We start from the raw sequence: 22,447 nt of genomic DNA, 5'->3' as shown, positions 1-22,447 counted from the left end.
CATTAGGGAGCTTTTTAATGTTTGGAGTCTTTTGGATATAATAAAGTTTATACATTTTTAATACAAATTATTGGTATTGTATATTATTGGTATGTACCCTCCTCCATTCTTCTTGCCTTCCTACATTGTTTGATATGTTAATGCCCGCAATAGCTTCCTGCACCAGCGGGAATGTGTGCAAAGGTACGCGTGGCAGCCCGCCGACTCAGAGTCGGCAAAAACGAAACTAGCTGGTGGCGGGGAACCGGAGCAGCAGTGAGTGACTACGAGGGCACAGGATGGCTGCATGGGGCTGGTAGAAGTCCCCGGTAAGTCAAATTCATTTTTTTTATGGGTTTTTAGTTTCCTTTAAAGCTGCAGTGGCCTATTTTGTTAAAAATGGCCTGGTCACTAGGAGGGTTTAAGACCGCGGTCCTCAAGAGGTTAATAGCTTTTCAGTACCTAACAATTATTATTATTATTTTTTATTTATATAGCGCCAACATATTCCGCAGCGCTTTACAAAGCACAATAAGACGACAAGGGGAACATAGATATACTAACAAATTGTAAAACAGAGTTCCAAGCAGCACAAATATTGTGACAAAAACAGTAAACATTAGGAGGAGGACCCTGCCCTTGCGAGCTTACAATCTAGTGGGTAGTGGGGGCCACATAAGGTAAGGGGGTGAAAGATGGATGAGGCAGTGACCCTTTTCCTCTGATTACATTGTGTCAAATAAGTAAATAAAGGCTATAGAATGTTATAAGCTTGTCTGAAAAGGTGTGTTTTAAGAGTGCGTTTGAAGATGTCCAGGTTTGGAGCATGACGTACAGGCTGTGGAAGAGAGTTCCAGATAAGGGGTGATGCTCGTGTAAAGTCCTGGATGCGAGTATGAGAGGAGGTGATCAGCTTAGAGGCCAGGAGAATTTCTTGTGAGGAGCGGAGGTTGCGGGAGGGACAATATCTTGAGATTAGTGATGAGATGTATGGAGGGCACAACTCATGGAGGGCTTTGTATGTTAGAGTCAGGAGTTTGAACTGGATCCTCTGGGTAATAGGTAACCAGTGGAGAGAACGGCATAGTGGGGCTGCATCGGAAGAGTGTGTGGAGAGGTGAATTTAGAAGGGATTGGAGAGGTGCTAGCCTTTTTATGGTAGCCCACAGAGCAGGGTGTTGCAGTAGTCTAGGCGGGAGATGATTAAGGCATGTACAAGCATCTTGGTGGCCTCTTGTGTGAGGAAGGGACGGATACGGAATATATTTTTGAGCTGGAAATAGCAGGTGGTGGTTAATGAGGCAATGTGAGGTTTAAAGGAGAGCTCTGAGTCGAGTATAACCCCCAAGCAGCGGGCCTTAGTGGTTGAGGTTATTGGGGTGTTGTCTACCGTTATGGTTGCAATTGGTGGAGGTGAAGATAGCGATGGTGGAAAAAAAAAATCACAATTTCCGTTTTACTCATGTTAAGTTTGAGGAAGCGGGAGGACATAAATGCAGAAACGGCACGTAGACAGTCGGGGACTCTAGATAGTAGTGATGCCAGATCAGGAGCTGAGAGATAGATTTGGGTGTCATCCGCATAGAGGTGATACTGGAAGCCAAAAGAGTTAATTAGTTGTCCCAGGCCACGGGTGTAGACTAAGAAAAGAAGTGGCCCAAGAACAGAGCCTTGAGGAACACCAACAGACAGTGGGCGTGGGGAGGAATTGGTGTTAGAGAAGGACACAGTGTAAGAGCGTCCAGAGAGATAAGAGGAGATCCAGGAATGTGCTTGTCCCTTGATTCCTAAAGATGACAGTGTCTGCAGAAGCAGAGCATGATCAACCGTGTCAAAGGCAGAGGAAAGGTCAAGGAGTATTAGAATGGAGAACTGGCCTTTGGATTTAGCTACCAGTAGGTCATTAGCAACTTTCGTGAGGACAGTTTCAGTGGAATGGTGTGTGCGGAATTCAGATTGAAAGGGGTCAAGTAAGGAATTGGTAGAGAGAAAGGCAGACAATTCTGAATGGATGTGACATTCCAGCAGTTTGGAAGCAAAGGGGAGGAGTGAGACAGGCCGGTAATTGGATAGAGAAGCTGGATCAAGAAAGGTTTTTTTGATAAGTTGTGTGATAATAGCTTGTTTGAATAAGGAAGGAAAAGTGCCAGTGGAGATAGAAAGATTGAATAGAGTTGTTAGAGCGGGATTAAGGGAGGAGGAAAGCTGGGGGATTAGATGGGAGGGAATGGGGTCCAGGGAACAGGTAGTGAGATGAGCTTTGGAGAGTAGTGAGGAAAGACACTGTTCAGTGAGTGTGGTAAAAGATAGAGTGGGAGAGTGGTCTTGTGGATCGGGGGGAAGGCAGTTAGTAGTGGGCGAGGATGCAGGCGGACAGAAGGAATCTATAGGTGATGGTTGAGCTGGTAAAAGTGGTTGCGTGTTGAAGCTATTACGTATTGCATCAATCTTGCTAGTAAAGTATGATGCAAAGTCGTCAGCTGACAGACATGTGGTGGGGGGAGGAGGTGGGGGACGAAGTAGGGAGTTAAAGGTGTTGAACAATTGTTTTGTGTTGTGGGACTGTGAGGAAATGAGCAAGGAGAAATAAGACTGCTTAGCAGAGGTGAGGGCATCCCTGAGCTCCTGCATAGTTTGTTTGTAGTGGTGGAAGTCCTCTATAGCAGTGCTCTTTCTCCAGCACCTTTCTGCCACCCTGGAGCGCCTTTTCAGCTGTTTGATTTTTTCAGTGAGCCAGGGCTGCCTGTTAGTTTGGCGGGGGCGGTTGGTGGTGAGAGGGGCAGCTGAATTCATGGCAGAGGAGACTACACTAAATAAGTAACTGGATGCTGCCTCTGGGTCAGTGTAGGATGACAGAGTACTTAGAGGTTGCAAGGCCTCAGTCAGGGTATTCAGATCCAGGTTTCGGTAGTTCCTGCGCATGACCGGATGGTGTAGTGTTGGAGGAGTTGATGGTAGAGAAGAATTGATTGAGAAGGTAAGAAGGTTGTGGTCTGAGAGGGGAAGTGGAGTGTTATGAAAGCTTGAAATAGAGCAGAGGCGGGTAAAGACTAGGTCGAGAGTGTGGCCGTCTTTGTGGGTGGAAGTGGAAGACCATTGGGCGAGGTCAAACGAGGAGGTGAGAGAGTGCAGTTTGGTGGCAGTAGGGCAGTTAGTGTCGATGGGTATATTAAAATCTCCAATGATGATAGAGGGTATATCAGTAGAGAGGAACTGGAGAAGCCATGCTGAAAAGTGATCAATGAAAAGTAGAGGCTGGACCGGGTGGGCGGTAGATAACAGCAATCTGAATGTGGTATGGAGAGTAGAGACGGACAGCATGAACTTCAAAGGATGAGAGTGAGAGCGCAGGCAGTGGTGTGAGTGGCTTAAAGGAGCAGTGTTCAGAGAGGAGGATCCCCACCCCACCTCCCTGTTTGGGCCAGGTCTAGGGGCATGACTAAATTTTAGTCCACCATGTGTTAGAGCAGCTGGAGACACCGTGTCTGATGGAGTTAGCCATGTCTCAGTGAGCCCCAGAAAGGTGAAAGTGTTGGAAATAAACATGCTCATAGTGAACCAGAACTCATTGGAGTGTGTGAAGGACTACAATGGTCCTAAAAACACCCTTACTAAAATACTAAGGAAAACAAAAGTTTGCTTTCTTAAAATAGAAAGAATTTGCGATAATTCAGGTTGGAGTGAGCTTGAGATGTCTCCCAGTGCATCACTGCTGAATATATGCAAATTAACCATTATTGCCCTTAGAAGCTAAACACACCTCCAGAACCGCTGGAATGCAATGACGTGTCAGCTTGTTAATTTGTACAAAGCCATGTAAGTTAAATATTTACCATGTTGTGCAGCCTTGTCTCTATGTACTGAATGCTGCCATCTTTATAGGTAGTTAAGGGAGAGATCATTAAAACCCAACTACTGTCAATTATTCCCATATAGTTGCAGCTCCCCAGCACTTATGTCTCCTGTTTAGTCTGCGGTACCCTGGCAACATGTGTGTTACCTAGGTAACATGGGTCAGGCTAATTGTACATAGCGTGCTACCTTACTGTCGGGAATACTGGTAAATTGCTATGGGCACAGCAACTTTATTATTATTTCCTGTAAACACCCCATTATTCCTGGCGCTTTAATGCATTTCTGCATGCAGTTTTTGTGCATCAAAGGGTGTTCCTATATGCCCGTTATTAAGCCTTTTTCTAAACACAAAATAAATGTGTACTTTTTAATCTAAAACCATAGGCACTAAAATGCTTAAAACTGCACACTATATATGCTTCTGTGCATTACCCATAGTCTTTCTTTGGCATGTTCAGCCCACAAAAATGCATACTGCTGAGGGATGAGTATCATGGGAGGAAGCACTCCGTCATTATTAGTAGAAACAAAAGACGTAAGCCTGTTCAAACAATACAAAATTCCTATAACAGGTCCGACCTGCTGTTTGGAGAACAGTTAGTTATAAACGTTTATGGCTGTGGTGTTTTAGCAACCATATTTCACATTCCTCTGTCTTGCATTTCCAGTGCTTCCACAGGATCAGATGTAACACTGATACAGATGCAGGTGTAGTCCTGTAATAAAACTTTTAGTATAATGTGGGTGTTAGGAGAAAGTTTATTAACAGCAGAGCGGCTGGTGACTGTGACAGTGGTTTTCACCAAACTGCAGCACATTGTTGCCCCAGTCCTGTCTCTTAGTACAAGTGGAAACTGGACCCCATCTAGCTGATTGGAAGGTGCTGTCACTGCTGCAGACCTCTCTACTGTAAAGAGTTTTCACAGGAACAGAGGCGCCAACAGGATAAAATATGCTAAAAACTTTAAAATTGCTGAGGAAGCAGTGGTGGACTTTCCTCCTCAAAGCAGACATGATACTGTCAATTTTCAAAGGTTTAGATTTATTAAGATACTCCAGAAAACAGTTGCAAATTGTTTCGCAGGTGTGGCCCCACTTCATCAGGCAATAGGGGATGGAGCATACAGCAACAAGTGCCTATGTCTCAGCCTAGCACCTCTGATGCTTTGAGGAGGTAAGTCCACCATTGCCTCCTCAGCAATTTTAAAGTTTTTAGCATATTTTATCCTGTTGGCGCCTCTGTTCAATTCCTGCACTACTCTCTAATCAGTCCCACCTATTACTACCAGTGATAGGTACATTGTGGTGACAGGCAAGTATTGATAGGTAGACCTAAGTGACAAGCATATCTTATCAATTTAGCCAGGATGCCTGGGAAAGCCTCCTCAGTAACAGTTGAGGCATCTAATTACATTTATGTTTGCTAAAGAATGTTTCTCCTCTGTATGTCAGAATCAGAATCTTTATTCTTGCCAAGCACGACTGGGTCGTGCCCGGAATTGGGCTTGGCACGTACAGGGGACTGATACAGATACAAATACAGGATGGAACATGCAGTTAGAAGGAACCAAAAAACAAAAACAGATGCAGGGGAACACAATGAAGCATTATTTACAAATCAAAAATCAGAAATCAAAAATACACCCAAAGAACAGGCAGAAAGTTCGCTGGAGCTAGATCGCCGTCCATGTGCAGTGTGCCTCAGTTCAGCGTGCTATAGTGTAGCTTGAATTTGTAGGGTGGGGGCAGAGGGAAAGAAACTGTTCTTATGTCTCAAGGTCTTGGTGAGGATGGACCGGAACCGGGGTCTTCGGCTCGAGGGAAGCTGACTAAAGAAACGGTGGCCTGGGTGCGAGGGGTCGTTGGTGATCTTTAATGCTCTGGTGTTCAGCCTGGAGTGGTAGAGGAGGTCCAGAGTAGGAAGGGCTTTCCCGATGATCCTCTGCAGTTTGAGCCTGTCGCTGGCGGAGGAGGCGGCATACCAGACCAGGATGGAAGAGCATAGGACAGATTCAATTGTAGCAGAGTAGAAGTTAGTCAGAAGTTTTGGGGCCATACCAAACTTTTTTAGTTGGCGAAGAAAGAAAAGTCTCTGTTGGGCTTTCCTCTGTGTGGAGGCAGTGTTGGCTTTCCACCTCAGGTCATTGGAGATGGTTGTGCCCAGAAGGCGGACGCAGGGAACTCTTTCCACTTCCTTGCCATCAATACGGATTGGAGGTAGGGTGGGAGCACGCCTCCTGAAATCAATGATCATCTCCACAGTTTTCGCTGTGTTAAGGACCAATCCGTTCACTCTGCACCAGTGGCAGATACTGTCGACCTGGTGACGGTACGCCTTCTCATCGTTATTGGTGATGAGACCGACGTTGGTTGTGTCGTCTGCAAATTTGATTACTTTTACAGAGTCCGACGAGGATCTGCAGTTGTTCGTGTACAGAGAGAACAGAAATGGCGACAGGACACAGCCTTGTGGGGCTCCTGTATTGGTGGTTCTAGGTAGTGAGGAGATAGTTCCTACCCTGACGACCTGAGATCTGTTGGTGAGGAAGTCGGTGATCCACAGGCGTAGGAAGGGGTGGACACTTAGCGTGGCGAGATTGTCTTGAAGTATTTTGGGGCTGATGGTATTGAATGCTGTGCTGAAGTCCAATAGGAGGATCCTGGCGAAGGAGTCTGGTCTATCCAGGTGATCATAGACGAGCTCCAAGCAGAGGTTGATGGCATCATCGGTGGACCTGTTAGCTCTGTACGCGAACTGGTGTGGGTCCAGCAGTCCCTCTGTGGCGTACTTGAGGAGGGGGAGCACCATGCTTTCAAAAGCTTTCATGATCACGGACGTGAATGCCACCGGTCTGAAGTTGTTGAGGTCGAGGATTCCCTGCTTTTTGGGGACAGGGATAGTGGTGGACCTCTTGAAGCATGCTGGGACTTTGCCTTCCTGGAGGGACCTCGTAAGGATGGAAGTGAGGGTCGGAGTGAGCTGACGGGCGCAGGTTTTCAGGCAAGCTGGTGATACTCCGTCCGGACCTGAGGCTTTCCTCGCATTTAGCCTTAGCAAGTGTTTCAGTACATCAGCCTCCCTCACTGATGGTGGGAGTGAGTCTGGGCCCATGGAGTCAGTGGCCGGCGACTGTACGGGTGGCTGTGGGAGACCTGCAGGAGCTGGCTGGTTCTCGAATCTGCAATAGAAGTCGCTGAGACTCTCGGCAAGCTCAGTGCTGGGTGTAGCATGCTGGGGGTGGGGGGCTTATAGTTGGTGGCAGCCTTAAGCCCTTTCCACACAGCTCGTGCGTCGTTTGAGGAGAGGTTCTGTTCCAGCTTTTCCGCATAGCACTTCTTTGCGGACCTCAGTTCCCTGTTTAGGTCATTTCTTGCCCTCTTGTAGTCCTCCTGGTTGCCGGACTTGTGTGCAGCTTCATTGCATATAGAAGCTGTGTTTTTTAGTTTTGGTCAGGAACCAGTCTGACGAAGGCTTTTTATAAGTCGAAAGCTCACTGTTTATCCATCTCTAAGTTAGCCAATAAATGGTATCATCCTGATTCAAAACTTCTTGCTACAAGCATATAGTGACAGGTACTTTCTAGTACCATCGGCAAACAGTGATGGGTAGATAAAGTAAAGGTGGCCACTAACAATACAATTTACAGAATAATCATTTACGAACGATTATCAGAAATCATCGTTTGGGACTGTTAATGGACAAAAATCACCTAACCAATCCCCCCAAGAAACACTATCACAAGAAACGATCTGCTAATATATTCTAGCTGATGTTACAAATCATATCACAAAATATGAAGGGCTGGAAGGAGGGAAGAGTTTGTAGAATAGTAATGATAAAACTGATATTGTATTCATTCAAGAGTTGCACTTTGAAATGAACAGTTGCAATTGATGGATGGTTTTAAAGGTCTATTATAGCATGTATTTAAAAAAAATAAGCAAAACCGGCAAATGAGAAGCTTTATTCATAACAGAGGCGCTAGGCTGAGATATAGACACTTGTTGCTGTATGCTCCATCCCCTATTGCCTGATTAAGCGGGGCCACACCTGCGACATGCATTGCAACTGTTTTCTGGAGCATATTAATACATCTAAACCTTTGAAAATTGACAGTTTCATATCTGCTTTAGGGAGGTAAGTCCACCACTGCCTCCTCAGCAATTTTAAAGTTTTTAGCATATTTTATCCTGTTGGCGCCTCTGTTCAATTTCTGCGATACTTGTGTCCACCCCTGGTGAAGGGGTGATATACCCCCTTCTTTCCGATCTACAGAGAGCGACTTCTTAATCCTGAGTGTGGGGACAGGTCTTAATCTCCCCACCTGCAATTACAGTGGTTGCCTATTGGGTAACCCTGGTTTGTGAGTATCAATTTACTTACACTATCCATCAAATCCAATACATAATACACTATGGCCTCGATTCATAAAGCATTCCCGCATGCGGAAATGCTGAAAACAGCTCACTTTACCGAGCACATGGCAAAATCTGTATTCATAAAGGCTTTTTCCGCATGAAAAGCCGACATTCGCGAGCAGAGTGATAAATCACCGCCTTGCGCGGTGATTATCTTAACAAAAGTAACAAATGTCAATTCATAAAGATTAGAGGAAGTGGTATGCGGACGGGGATTACCACTCCCCTGGATGTAGCGATAAGCATGCGGAGTACATGTAAGTGAATGGGACAGACCTCCCAAGCAGCAGCAGAGAGAACACCGCACGGAGGGACTCGGCCAGCTTCTCCTGTTTCCGCATGTCTCCCGACAGCCTAACGCCAGCCTACAGCGGAATATCTCCGCACTCCTATCACAACTAGAAACATTTTTATGAATGACCACCCAGAAGGCTGAAATACCGACAGCGGTGTTTCCCCGCTCGAATTTACCTTACCGACAGCACTTTTATGAATCGAGGCCTAAATTGGGCTCTTGGTGTTTCTCTGTATTCACTACTATAAACAGTGTTTCATTTTCACCCAAATTATAAGACAAGTGTGATAAATGTTCCTCTCAGGCCCACCCTCCACTCTGTTCTCAGGCATTCAGAACCACAAGCTATGTATCAGCAAGCTGAGGGCCAATGCTATCTAAACTGAGAACTTTTGCCCACACACGCGGATCCCTCTGAGTGGGGACACAGCCCCCACATCAGTTCTGCAAAGTAACTTAACATTTAACATTTTCTCTAAGCAAGGTCTGCATCAGCTTCTGCCATGCTCACGCAGAATAACACAGTATTTGTACAGTGCCACAAACAGGCAGGTTCAATGCTCTACATACTCAAATCACAGAAATAGCCTAAAGGAGTCTGCCTCCTCATTCATTTAGTCGACTCTGACTCCTTGTGACCATATGTACTTTTGCACTCCAGAGGTCCTTGTCAATCACTACTTCTTTCAGCTGTTGCATAGGCATGTTCATAGTTTCACATATGCTGTCTATCCATCTTAGCCTCTTTCACCCTCTTCTTTTGCCCTCAATTTTTCCAAGCATCAAGGATTTCTCCAAAGAATCCTGGCTTCTCATTAAGTGACCAAAGTATTTAAGTTTTAACAGTAGTATAAACCCTTCTAGTGAACACTCTGGCCTTATATCTTTAAATAAAATCGGTACCATAAAGAAAACCCTCTGGTGGATACTTACTTCGAGAGGGGGAAGCCTCTGGATCCTAACGAGGCTTCCCCCGCTCTCCACTGTCCCGGCAATCCAGCGCTGAGACCCCTGAACAGCGGCGTGGTAAATATTTACCTACCGCGATCCAGTGCAAGCGCAGTAGCGGCTCTTCGTTCAGGCTAAGGCGGGCCGAGCCCAATCATATTCACTCTACTGCGCAGGCACGAGTTCTTTGCGCCTGTTTAGTAGAATGGATCGACCGGCCTCGGCTATTTCCGCCTTAGCCTGAACGAAGAGCCGCTACTGCGTCTGGGCAGGAACGCGGTAGGTAAATATTGGACACGCAAGCACACCACTTGACAGGCTTTGTCGAGGAACTTTCGGCTGAGCCAGCGCTAGATTCCGCCAAGCTACAGAGGACGGGGAAGCCTCATTGGGACCCCGGGGCTTCCCTATCCCGAGGTAAGTATCCCCAGAGTGTTTTTTTTTTTTTTGTCAGAGTCTCTTTAACCAGTTTTGACTGGTTACATCTTCTAGCAATCCAGGGAACTCGCAGTAGCTTTCTCATCATTTAAAAGCCTAAATTTTTCTACTCCTGACCCTTTTCCACTGATACCAAGCAGCTTCGTGCTACTGCTCAGGCTTGAGGCATCCTGCGCAGTGTGGCTATGCTTGTTCACAGATGGGAGTGCGGTCATGTGCACTCTTTGACAAGGCCCTTGCCAAAGAGGTACAGGTGGTCCCGCCACTGGATGGATGGAGGTGCATACTGAGGTAAGTACCCATTCAGAACACTTTTTTCCCTTCAGGTTTACTTTAATTCCCATGCGTCCCTGGCATTTAACACTTTATGGCATTCTTATGAGCTTTGTCTTTTTTAAATCTGTATTTTTTTCTCTCGACTCTTCATCTAAAAGGAAATGCTAAACTCTTGCCTGGTTTGTCTAAATTAAGGGTTTACTCTGTCATTTATGTGTGTCAGCAGTGTCATTTTTTAATACAGTAGTTAAGATTATTAATTAGCAGATGATGTTTGCTTTAGTGTTTAACAGCTCATGAGAGGGAAACTCTGTAAGTTATCTTGCTGCCATGGTGATGATTGGCTTTCATATTTACCAAAAAGGTTTCTCTTAGAATATACCAATTTCTTAAGGATCCCTACATGGTCAAGTACATTTCAGAGAGTTTTTATTCCCAAACCAACATACAGCGCTTGAAAATACTATGCAAACTTGAGAAATTATTTTTTACCTTGTCGACTTTGTCCACTTTGATATCCTCCAGATCTTCCATGATGAACTCCAGGACCTTGATGTGACCTCTCTGTGCTGCACAATGGAGAAGGTTGAGTCCATTCTGAAATCCAGTAACATGGAATGTCACATAAGGCTGTTACAGTTACATGAACTACCTTATTACATAAGCCTGACTAAGCTGCATACACACTCCATATTTTCATTAGAGGAATCTCTTCACAATGCAGCAAATTTACTTCTCTATATAATTAAATACACTGTTCTGAACAGAGTCGAGCATAACATATGTATGCCAATTGTCAATAAACTGTCACCATGAAGCAATTAAATGTTTTATATGCTTTAAATGTACATTTATATGCAGCATAAAGGACAACTATAACCTCCTAAAATAAAAAAGTTAGATACTCACCTAAGAGGAAGGTAGGCTCTGGATCCCTTAGAGTCTTCCCGTTTCATTCTGTGTCTCCTCATTCCCCCGCGGTGCCCCCATTCAAATCTCCTGCCGCGTCTTCAGGTCAACTCTAAAATACTTACGTCTCTGAGTACTTCTACAGACGATCGTCTCCATACTGCATACGCTCAAGTCCACGCTCACGCATTATGCAGCCGCGCATCTTCAGAAGTACTCGGGGACCTGAGCATTTGCATGGCCTTCTGAGGAGGCCCAAAGGCCTCTTCGACAAAGTTCCAGGCTGGAACGAGGGGCCTGGTGATGGAACAAGGGGATGAGGAGAGAAATAGAGGGTTCTTAGGCATCCAGAGCCTTCCCTCTGCTTAGGTAAGTATCTAACTTTTGTTTTAGGAGGTTACAATTGTCGTTTAAAAGTAATTGTGCATCTATGTGCCAACTGAAAATCAGAATGATGCTGCATGTGAAATCTGAGAGTCCAGGAAAGGAAATACAGAATTGGTTTTAAAAATGTGGCATGTGATATTTTGTCTACTTCATGTCGGAGTTCCACTTTATGTTGCCCCAACAAATACCTTTCCGAGCAGCAGATTATAAACTGGTTTAAACAGACTGCACCTTTCTGTTTGCATGGCTAACTGGTTCAGTGATCAATGCCGTGTTCTCCTCAGAAATATTTATTATGGGTAAAACAGTAGCCAGGTATGTGACAAACTCTGCCAACAACAGCTTTATATCCCAATAGTGTGTGGCAACTCCTAGTGCTACCCATGTGTCGTTGCATATTTTTAATGTCCCTCTATAGTGTCACATCACCATTTCACTCCAAGTGCCCTAGTCCTTCATTATGTGACCTACTCTCTAATCAGTCCCACCTATTACTACCAGTGATAGGTACATTGTGGTGACAGGCAAGTAGTGATAGGTAGACCTGAGTGACAAGCATAGAGTGACAGGTACTTTCTAGTACCATCGGCAAACAGAGATGGGTAGATAAAGTAAAGGTGACCACTAACAATACAATTTACAGAACGATAATTTACGAACGATTATCGGAAATAATCAAATCCCCCTAAGAAATACTATCACAAGAAACAATATGCTAATAAATTCTAGCTGATGTTACAAATCATCATAAAATGTGCAAGGCTGTACGGAGGGAAGAGTGTGTAGAATAGCAATGATTAAACGCTGATATTGTATCCATTCAAGAGTTGCACTTTGAAATGAACAGTTGCAATGGATGTATGGTTTTCAAAGGCCTATTATGGCATGTATTTAAAAAAAAATACACAGGTGAATGAGAAGCTTTATTCATGATAAAGTCCCCTTTGAGGTCTCTCATGTGTACAGAGACCAGGAGAGCAGGTTTCTCATAGTTTCGGGCAGGATTGCAACTAAAGAACTCACTGTGATTAATACGTTAGGTTTTTACCCTTTCAAGTTTGGGATGTTTTACAAGAAAAAGGTTTAATTTTTTGGATCAGTTCTTCATTAAACACTCATTAGTTGCTGGTGATTTCAGTGGTGACTAAGCAGTATTCTACTGCAAACGAATTCTGAAAACACTCACACATTATTCAAATGACTAGAGCACAGGATTTATGGCAATCACGATAGGGAAATCACATTTTATTCTCACCCTCCCGATTTCTATGCGAGATTGGATTGCTTGCCACCTTTGGATTTTAGGCTTTGGTAACTCCCACTTCTCTTCAATGATTTGGACACCCTGGTTCAACCATGGCCTATTTATACTGATGTCAATTATGTCAGAGGCAACATAGGGGTGGGGGGGGTGTCTGTCCTGTGCTGGTGATACAGCAGAAGGTGGGCTCACGAGCTGCAGACAGAGCAGGTGAGGCAGTCGGCATCTGCACGAGGAAAACATACCTGTCCATAGCTATACCTGTTGGCATTTGCCGGGCGCACCACCTGGATATACACCCCAAGGGTGAAATTGGGATGGGTTTCCCAGCTATAAATTGCTGAAAGAGAGAGGTGTGGGGCAAGATAAGTCTGCCCTCCTGTCCCCAGGGCCGGTTATAGACTTTTTGCCGCCTGATGCAAACTTGAGGATGCGACCCCCCCATGATCGCTTGCATTGCAGAGGAAAGGGGGTGGGGCAGCAGTTCTCAGGGGGAGGCCTGATTTCTCTCCTACCTCCCCTAGGCTCCCCCTCCAGTGCTCCCCTCCATGCAGAACAGCAGCGGCAAAGCACTTACGTGACATCTAGCCGCAGGCAGGTCTCCCCTTTGATGTGCCCGCAGCTGCCAGCGGGTCTCCCCTTTGATGTGCCTGCCCCTGCTGCGTCTTCCTGTGATCTGCCCTTCGTAGCCGCTGCTCGTCTACTTCCTGCAGCAGAAACAGGAAGTAGACAAGCAGTGGCTACAGAGGGCAGATTACAGCTCCCGGTGGCTGCAGACACATCAAAGGGGAGATCCGCCGGCAGCTGGACGTCACGTAAGTGCCTTGGCGGTTATGTTCTGCATGGAGGGGGGCACTGGAGAAGGACCCTAAGAGAGGAGGGGGGAGTAGGATGCCGCCCTGATGCCGATTCCACCTGAGGAAGTGGCGTCACCTGGCGTCATGGGTGGCCCGGTGCTGGTTGTCTCATGTTGACACTTGTTTTAGAGTAGACACCATGGGTAACGCAGACTTGGCATTATGCCCCTCGGCTGACCATATAGCTGCAGCTCACATTCCAGTTTTGAATTACAGAGAGAGAGAGACATGTTATACTGTACCTCAGCCTTTCTCAACCTTTTTACCCTGGAGGAACCCTGCAAATAACTTTTGGATCGCAAGGAACCCCTGCAAACAATTTTTTGATCTCGAGGAACCCCTGCATTTATTTTGCAGGAGGTATAGTCTTTAAAAGTATATGTAGCTGTTTATTTCACTGCCCCTATTACACTGTCACTCATTATACTGTCTCCTGAGCCCCCAATTTAGTGCTTCTTGTTACAGTACCACCTATTACACTGTGCTCTATTATACTTCACCCACGATGGGGGAAAATGTGAAGGAACCCCTGCAGAGTCCTCAAGGAACCCTGGGGTTCCTGGGAACCCTGGTTGAGAAAGCCTGCTGTACCTATTGCTCCACTCCCTGTGTCCTCCCACAATTAGGGTATGAACTGGATGGAGCAGAATAGCACTTACCGGTAGTTTCCACAACCAAGGCATAAGCACTACACAGTAAAACAGACAATGATAAGTGTATGGGAGACATACAGACGCACAGGTCTGCCTCTGGCGACATCAATGGGGGAGATGCAGTCCCCACCTGTTATATCTGGATGTGTGGAAATATACAGGATGAAGTGGACAGTGAAATGCTCCAAGCCACAATAGAGTACAAGTCTCCGGCAGGCAGAACTCTGACCAGGGAGTGTGTGTATTGGAAAAGGGCCCAAACATCTTCTCTGGCCAGGAGTTCTCTTTACTATACATCAGCTTAAGACCACAACAAGATATTATTGATGCTTATAATAGATGAGATGGTTTGAAGAAATCTTAAGCTATTTTTAACATGTTGCTATGGTGTAGGCAGGTTTGCCTAAAGCAAGGTATACAAGCTTATAAATACCACTTTCTGCCTTACTCAGATGTTCCACCTTCCCTTTTATTTCCCACATCACAGCAGCATGACACAGCGTCATTGGCTTCCTTATTTACAGGTAAACAGACACTAACTGTCAAGCCTCACCTTATTTTCACAGTTAATTTTTGCTCCGGCGTTGACCAGTATCTGAACGATCTTCAGGTGACCGAACCATGCCGCTAGCAGTAGTGCATTCATCCCAAACTACAGGCCAGAAAAAAAAGAGAGGGGAAAAAAACAAAGAATAAAATATTCATATGGTAGTGAAATGAAAGCTTTAGTATTCTTGAGGGAAAGGCAGTAGTTATGGATACGTTACAGAATGCAGGTGCTAAGGAATAGAAGCTCTAAAGTATGCTGGCTGGCCAATTTTCTGCCATTAAAGTGGACCTGAAGTCAGTACTTCCTCTCTGCTCTAAAAGATAAGCAACAGCATAAGAACCTTTACAGAAAACAATTTCTTTTGTTACAGCTTACAGAATGCCTGCAATAATAAATCTGCAGTGTGTCTACTTCTTCCTTTCATGGAAGCAGACAAAGGGTTAACATCCTGATTTTACATATTAGCTGTGTCTGCTGAGGACTGCCGAATTTCTGAGAGTTTAAATAGCACTTGTGATTACTTGAAGATGAGGAGGAATTAGACAGGCTCTTCTCCCTAAATACACACGGGGTGCATTCCTCTCTGTTTTCCTTGTGTCCTCTGCAAGATTTTAGGTCCACTTTAAAGAGAAACTAGTGAAAACATAATGAATATTTTTTTATTTTTTTTTTAACATTCATTTATTTCATTTATAATTTACCCGGTGTTTGCCCATTGTAAAATCTTTCCTCACCCTGATTTACATTCTGAAATCTTTTGCAGGTGGCAACATCTTTAGTGCTGGCAGGTACATCGCTTGGTTGGTTGGGTATTGTGTGTTTTAAGCAGAATTAAAAAGCAAAAAACAAACAACTGGACCCTTATTTAAAAAGTGGATCTGAGATAAACGTTTAGGTTGCATTCACAGTGGGAAGTTGCGGTTTAATGTGAAGTTAAAGGTGCAACATGTCTGCTTTGAGAGGTAATGCACTGCAAGCAGTGAGTTACCATAACACAACATTTTTCAACGCGACTAACGTTGCACTGTGAACGTCCCATAGGAATAGCATTGCAGTGCGGCAAGCTGCGTTATAAGACTTTATAACGCCGCTCCACAACGTGGCACTGTGAATGCGACTTCACTCTTTGCATAATTGTGTTCCTTTCATATAGTTTATAGGGCATTCTTCAAGCCCAATACTTTTTTTTTGTTTAATACTCCAATTCCCTATAAACTAAACAAGCCTCGCCCACAGCTTCTCCAGTGCCTTGGCGCTCTCAGACCCCTGTAGCAAGGGCTTATGGGAGCTCAGTCTGGGTAGTAGGAGGAGGAGCTGTTACTAGCCACAGATTTCAGAGGCAGAGGGGAGGAGGGAGGAGGAGAGGGGAGTGAAGTTTTCACAGGCTGAGGGCTGGAGATGCAGAGTAGATTGCCTGTGTGTAATGATCACAAACAACATGGATGCTCTCATATCACAGGAAGAAATAATTGTATACTGTTGAAGCTGTTTGCAGCTAGATTTGCTGTGTAAACTATTTAAACTAGACCACTTACTTGTTATAGTTAGTTTTTCATTTTGGATCCGCTTTAAAGGACAACTGAAGTGAGAAGACTATGGAGGCTGCCATATTTATTTCCTTTTAGACAATACCAGTTGCATGGCCACCCTGCTGATCTATTGGCTGCAGTAGTGTCTGAATAACACCAGAAACAAGCATGCTGCTAATCTTGCCAGATCTGACAATAATGTCAGAAACACATCATCAGCTGCATGCTTGCTCAGGGTCTATGGCTAAAAGTATTAGAGGCAGAGGATCAGCAGGATAGCCAGGCACCTGATATTGTTTATAAGGAATAAATAAATTAATAATTCAGTTTTTCTCTTGAGTTTTTTCCTGGGTGATATTTTCTCACTTTGTCAATGAAATGCCTTTTAAACCACCACCAAGCAAGAAAATACTCCAAATAATTTGGATAGTACTTTTTATCTACTTGCCAGTACTTTTTAAAAGAGACTCTGTAACAAAAACGATTTCCTCTTGAGGGTACTCATCTCGGGAGGGGGAAGCCTCAGGGTCCCAATGAGGCTTCCCCCTCCCCTGTAGCTGCAGGCAGTCCAGCGCGGGCTCCCCCGAAGCATCCCGCGATCAGTGCTCGACAAGCCTGACAAGGCTTGCTATATTTACTTTCCCAGGCTCCAGCGGGGGTGCTGCTGCGGCTTTCAGCACGGAGATAGGCGGAAATAGCCGACCTCTGTCGGGTCCGCTCTACTACGCATGTAAATATTTACCTTCCCGGCTCCAGCGCAGGCGCAGTATCGGCTCTCCACTCGGAGATGGGCGGAAATAGCCAATCGCTGTCGGGGCCGCTCTACTGAGCAGGCGCAAGTCTCCTGCTCAGTAGAGCGGCCCCGACAGCGATTGGCTATTTCCGCCCATCTCCGAGTGGAGAGCCGATACTGCGCCTGCGCTGGAGCCGGGAAGGTAAATATTTACATCCCAGCTGTTCCCGGAGATTTTTCGCTGTCGCCGTGGGACACAGGTGGATGGGGGAAGCCTCTATAGGATCCGGAGGCTTCCCCCACCCGAGGTGAGCACCCCCAGGGGAGCTTTTCTTTGTTACCGGTTTTCTTTAAGTTGCAAAGCGCTGAAAAGTTATTTTAAAGAGGAGATGAAAATGTATTTCCAAGGAGCCTGTCACATATAGCTGACATCCGCAACAAGAGAGATTGTCAGGCATATTAGGGAGGCTCACAGTAGAAATATCTTTGCTGTCACATTTTTGGCATCCAGAAGGTAAAAAAAATAATACAAGAGGGGAGATTTCGATAGGCTTCTCCTTTAGACGGAGGCAAAATGGATTTTCAGGTTGGACTCCATGGCCCTAAACCAGGGGTAGGGAACCTATGGCTTGGGAGCCAGAAGTTGCTCTTTTGATGGCTACATCTGGCTCACATACAACTCAGTAGGAGTTGATTCAATAAGCTACACTGCTCAAGCAGCACAACTTAGTGTGGCAGCACAAGTAACATTTTCAAAGTTGTACACGCTACTGCTTACTCGCGCTACCCCAAAACGAACAGCTGCTCCAATTGTCCCACTCTGGACCCTGTCAGGTCCAGTGACTTTGTAGAGCAAGATCCCTGCACTTTGATTGGCCCAATAGGCTGCCTGTCACCCGACAGGCAGCCTACTGGGTCAAAGTGCAGGGATCTCGTCCTACAAAGTGAATCAACCCCCAAGTCAGCTAGCGAATTATACAAGCAGTTAATCGTTATTTCTCCTGTTTGGCTCTCGGGGGGAAATAGCTGATGTTGCTGAAACCCAAGAGAAGCTGAAGACGTGTCTGACACTTCCACTGCCCAGCGGATCAACTGTATACACATCACCATGGCAACAGGGACGTGAGCCCTACTGTCCCAGTTTGAAACATATTGTATGGCTCTCACGGAATTACATTTTAAAATATGTGGCGTTTAATGCTCTCTCAGCCAAAAAGGTTCCTGACCCCTGCCCTAAACAATGGTTTTGAATATGCCTCATTTTTATAACCGGGATATACCATAGCTACCAACTGCCCCTCTTTTGGAGGGACAGTCCCTCTTTGAATACCCTGTCCCTCTCTCCCTTTTTTCTCCTCATTTGTCCCTCTTTTAGGACTTTGTCCCTCTTTCTATGTAAATATATGTATTATGCTACTGAAAAATGTGTTTGATTGACTGTAAACTTTATCCCCATCCTTTAAATTTATATGTTTCTAATTTTCAAATGTTAATATGCAGGAAAATGAACCAGGATAAAAAGGACCAGTGTGGTTTGAGTTCAACATATTTTTCTTATGAAATCTTTATAGTATTCATGACTAAGGGGGGGGGGGGGGCATGATCAGGGGTGTAGCAGGGGCGTGGCTTAAGTGTCCCTCTTTCTTATCTCAAAAAGTTGGGAGGCATGGATATACTCCCTGAGTCAGAGGTTTTTTATTTTCCTGGCATTGCCAGTGTCAACTAACTTACACTGTCCTCCACATCCACAGGCATGTCATGTTCCAGCAGCAGCCTCAAAGCCTGCTCTTGACCAGCTCCAGCTGCCCAGTGTAGGGCTGTCCTGTCTACCTGAAACATAAGCAAAGAAGACAGAAACAGACAGTAATCCAGTGGCTGTATGGTCAGTTGCCAAAGCAAAGACACAGAAGGATACATAACAAGGACACTTATTTCATGCAATCCTTGTGCCTATAGCGTTCATCATGCATACGCCCCACAAGTTTCCTCACAGACATACTGCACAATGCTGTCAGCAGCTCTGAGCTCTTCCTTTTACAGCACAGCAAATGAAATTTCACGGAGTTAAATGATTTAAAGACTAACCGGCAGCTCTTAAGTCAAGATATGAAGAGCAATGTCAGACTAGTGATTTTACTGCAATGTTCAACAAGCTGTAACAGTATTTTGCATGGCCTATTTAGGAAGAGGGAAACTTCATATAACAGAAATGATGATATTTCTTGTATTAGTGTTGCCCCATGCCCCAGCACTAGTGTGAAAGGGATACTCAGCAGCATCCCCCTAGTATCATGTTGCCATTTGCCACGGCACTCGTGTTGTAGGCATACTGTGCTGAATCCTCCCAGTATCATATTGCCCCAGGCTCCAGCACTAGTGTGAAAGGGATACTTCGCAGCATCCCCCCAGTACCATGCTGCCCCATACCCCGGCACTAGTGCTGTAGGGATACTGTCCAGCATCTCACCAGTACCATGCTGCCCCATGCCCAAGCATCTCACCATTACCATGCTGCCCCATGCCCTAGCATCTCACCAGTGCCATGCTGCCCCATACCCCAGCCTATCACCAGTACCATGCTGCCCCTGTATCTCACCAGTACCATGCTGCCCCATGCCCTAGCATCTCACCAGTGCCATGCTGCCCCATACCCCAGCCTATCACCAGTACCATGCTGCCCCTGTATCTCACCAGTACCATGCTGCCCCATGCTCTAGCATCTCACCAGTGCCATGCTGCCCCATGCCCCAGCCTATCACCAGTACCATGCTGCCCCTGTATCTCACCAGTACCATGCCCCAGCATTTCACCAGTACCATGCTGCCCCTGTATCTCCCCAGAACCATGCTGCCCCTGTATCTCCCCAGTACCATGCTACCCCTGTATCTCCCCAGTACCATGCTGCCCCTGTATCTCCCCAGTACCATGCTGCCCCTGTATCTCCCCAGTACCATGCTGCTCCTGCATCTCCAGTGTCATGCTGCCCCATGCCCTAGCATATCACCAGCACCATACTGCCCCAGTATCTCACCAGTGCCATGCTACCCCATGCCCCAGCATATCACCAGTACCATGCTGCCTCATGCCCCAGCATTTCACCAGTACCATGCTGCCCCTGCATCTCACCAGTACTATGCTGCCCCTGCATCTCACCAGTACCATGCTGCCCCTGCATCTCACTAGTGCCATGCTGCCCCTGCATGTCACCAGTACTATGCTGCCCCTGCATCTCACCAGTGCCATGCTGCCCCATGCCCCAGCTTATCACCAGCACCATACTGCCCCAGTATCTCACCAGTGCCATGCTACCCCATGCCCCAGCATATCACCAGTACCATGCTGCCCCATGCCCCAGCATTTCACCAGTACCATGCTGCCCCTGCATCTCACCAGTGCCATGCTGCCCCATGCCCCAGCCTATCACCAGTACCATGCTGCCCCATGCCCCAGCATTTCACCAGTACCACGCTGCCCCTGCATCTCACCAGTACCACGCTGCCCCTGCATCTCACCAGTACCACGCTGCCCCTGCATCTCACCAGTACCACGCTGCCCCTGCATCTCACCAGTACCACGCTGCCCCTGCATCTCACCAGTACCACGCTGCCCCTGCATCTCACCAGTACCACGCTGCCCCTGCATCTCACCAGTACCACGCTGCCCCTGCATCTCACCAGTACAATGCTGCCCCATGCCCCAGCATCTCACCAGTACCATGCTGCCCCTGCATCTCACCAGTACCATGCTGCCCCTGCATCTCACCAGTACCATGCTGCCCCATGCCCCTGCATCTCACCAGCACCATGCTGCCCCTGCATCTCACCACTGCCATGCTGCCCCTGCATCTCACCAGTACCATGCTGCCCCTGCATCTCACCAGTACCATGCTGCCCCTGCATCTCACCAGTACCACGCTGCCCCTGCATCTCACCAGTACCACGCTGCCCCTGCATCTCACCAGTACCACGCTGCCCCTGCATCTCACCAGTACCACGCTGCCCCTGCGTCTCACCAGTACCACGCTGCCCCTGCATCTCACCAGTACCACGCTGCCCCTGTATCTCACCAGTATCATGCTGCACCATGCCCCAGGCATTTCACCATTACCATACTGCCCCTGTATCTCACCAGTACCATGCTGCCCCGCCACCTCACCAGTACTATGCTGCCCCATGCCCTGGCATCTCACGCAAGTACCATACTGAACAATGCCCTGGCATCTTCACAAGTACCATACTGCACCATGCCCCAGCATCTCACCAGTACCATGCTGCCCCATCATCTCACCAGTACCATGCTGCCCTTGCATCTCACCAGTACCATGCTGCCCCTGCCCTGGCACTAGTGTGGAAGGGATACAGTACCTACACTGTTCTTGGCTTTGACATTCACCCCTCTCTTGATCAGCTGCCGCATCTTCTCAATGTTGTTAGATTTTGCTGCGATGTGGAACTCTTGCTCGGAGCGGAGCACTGAAACAAATCAACAATGAAGATGTCACTAAGGGCTGGTGCACACCGAGCGGCTTTTTCCGCGTTTTCAGATCCGCTTGCGGCTGCGGATCTGCTTGGTCAATGTATCTCAATGGGGTGGTGCACACCAGAGCGGCAGGCGTTTTGCAGAAACGAAAAATGCCTGGGTGAGGCATTTTTTGGATTTCGGATGCGTTTCTGCCTCAATGTTAAGTATAGGAAAAACGCAAACCGCTCTGAAAAACGGCACTTCAGAGCGGTTTTGCAGGCGTTTTTGTTACAGAAGCTGTTCAGTAACAGCTTTACTGTAACAATATATGAAATCTACTATACTGAAAACCGCAGCAGCAATCCGCAAAACGCTAGCAAAACGCCTCATAAAAATAAAAAAAAGCGTTTAAAAATCTGCTAGCATTTTGCGGATCTGCTAGCGGGTTTTGGTTTGCACCAGCCCTAAGCGAGGAACACCAGAAGTAAGGATCAGCTGTTCAGTGTAGTGCAGGCCTGAAACATAACTGGCACATGATCAAAACCATACAAATCTCATGATACTCTTTTTTCTGAGTTCTTTTAGAGTCCTAAGACAAAAGCCATAGGACTCTAACTTATTGCCTTGTCTGCTGATTCCTGTCTGTTATCGATGTAACCACTACAAGCTTCTTATTGCCCAAAGCAAAACCTTACTCATGCGGTGCTGCTCCCTGCAGCCCCCACAACCCAGCAGCTATGGTCAGGATTAAAGGCCCACTATTGTGTATATGTAATTATATATATATATATATATATATATATATATATTATATATATATATATATATATATATATATATATATATATATATATATATATATATATATATATATATATATATATATATATATATATA

At 46.2% G+C, this 22,447-nt stretch overlaps 1 protein-coding gene across 2 annotated transcripts in view; it reads right to left on the bottom strand.

Moving 5' to 3' along the window:
• Nucleotides 1–22,447, bottom strand: part of ANKDD1A (ankyrin repeat and death domain containing 1A) — an 89,323-nt gene that overhangs the window by 46,395 nt on the left and 20,481 nt on the right. The window contains exons 2-5 of one of the 2 annotated variants that reach the window (XM_068272422.1): nt 21,458–21,561; nt 18,821–18,919; nt 14,831–14,929; nt 10,703–10,807 (exon numbers count right to left, since the gene is read on the bottom strand). In XM_068272422.1, the coding sequence (XP_068128523.1) occupies nt 10,703–10,807; nt 14,831–14,929; nt 18,821–18,919; nt 21,458–21,561 (407 nt within the window). Of the gene's footprint in view, nt 1–10,702; nt 10,808–14,830; nt 14,930–18,820; nt 18,920–21,453; nt 21,562–22,447 lie in introns of those variants that run through there. The other variant, XM_068272423.1, reaches the window with a different exon arrangement.

This window comes from Hyperolius riggenbachi, chromosome 3 (genome assembly GCF_040937935.1).
Source record: "Hyperolius riggenbachi isolate aHypRig1 chromosome 3, aHypRig1.pri, whole genome shotgun sequence".
In the NCBI taxonomy this organism is placed as follows: domain Eukaryota; kingdom Metazoa; phylum Chordata; class Amphibia; order Anura; family Hyperoliidae; genus Hyperolius; species Hyperolius riggenbachi.
This window is presented reverse-complemented; position numbering and strand designations above follow the sequence as displayed.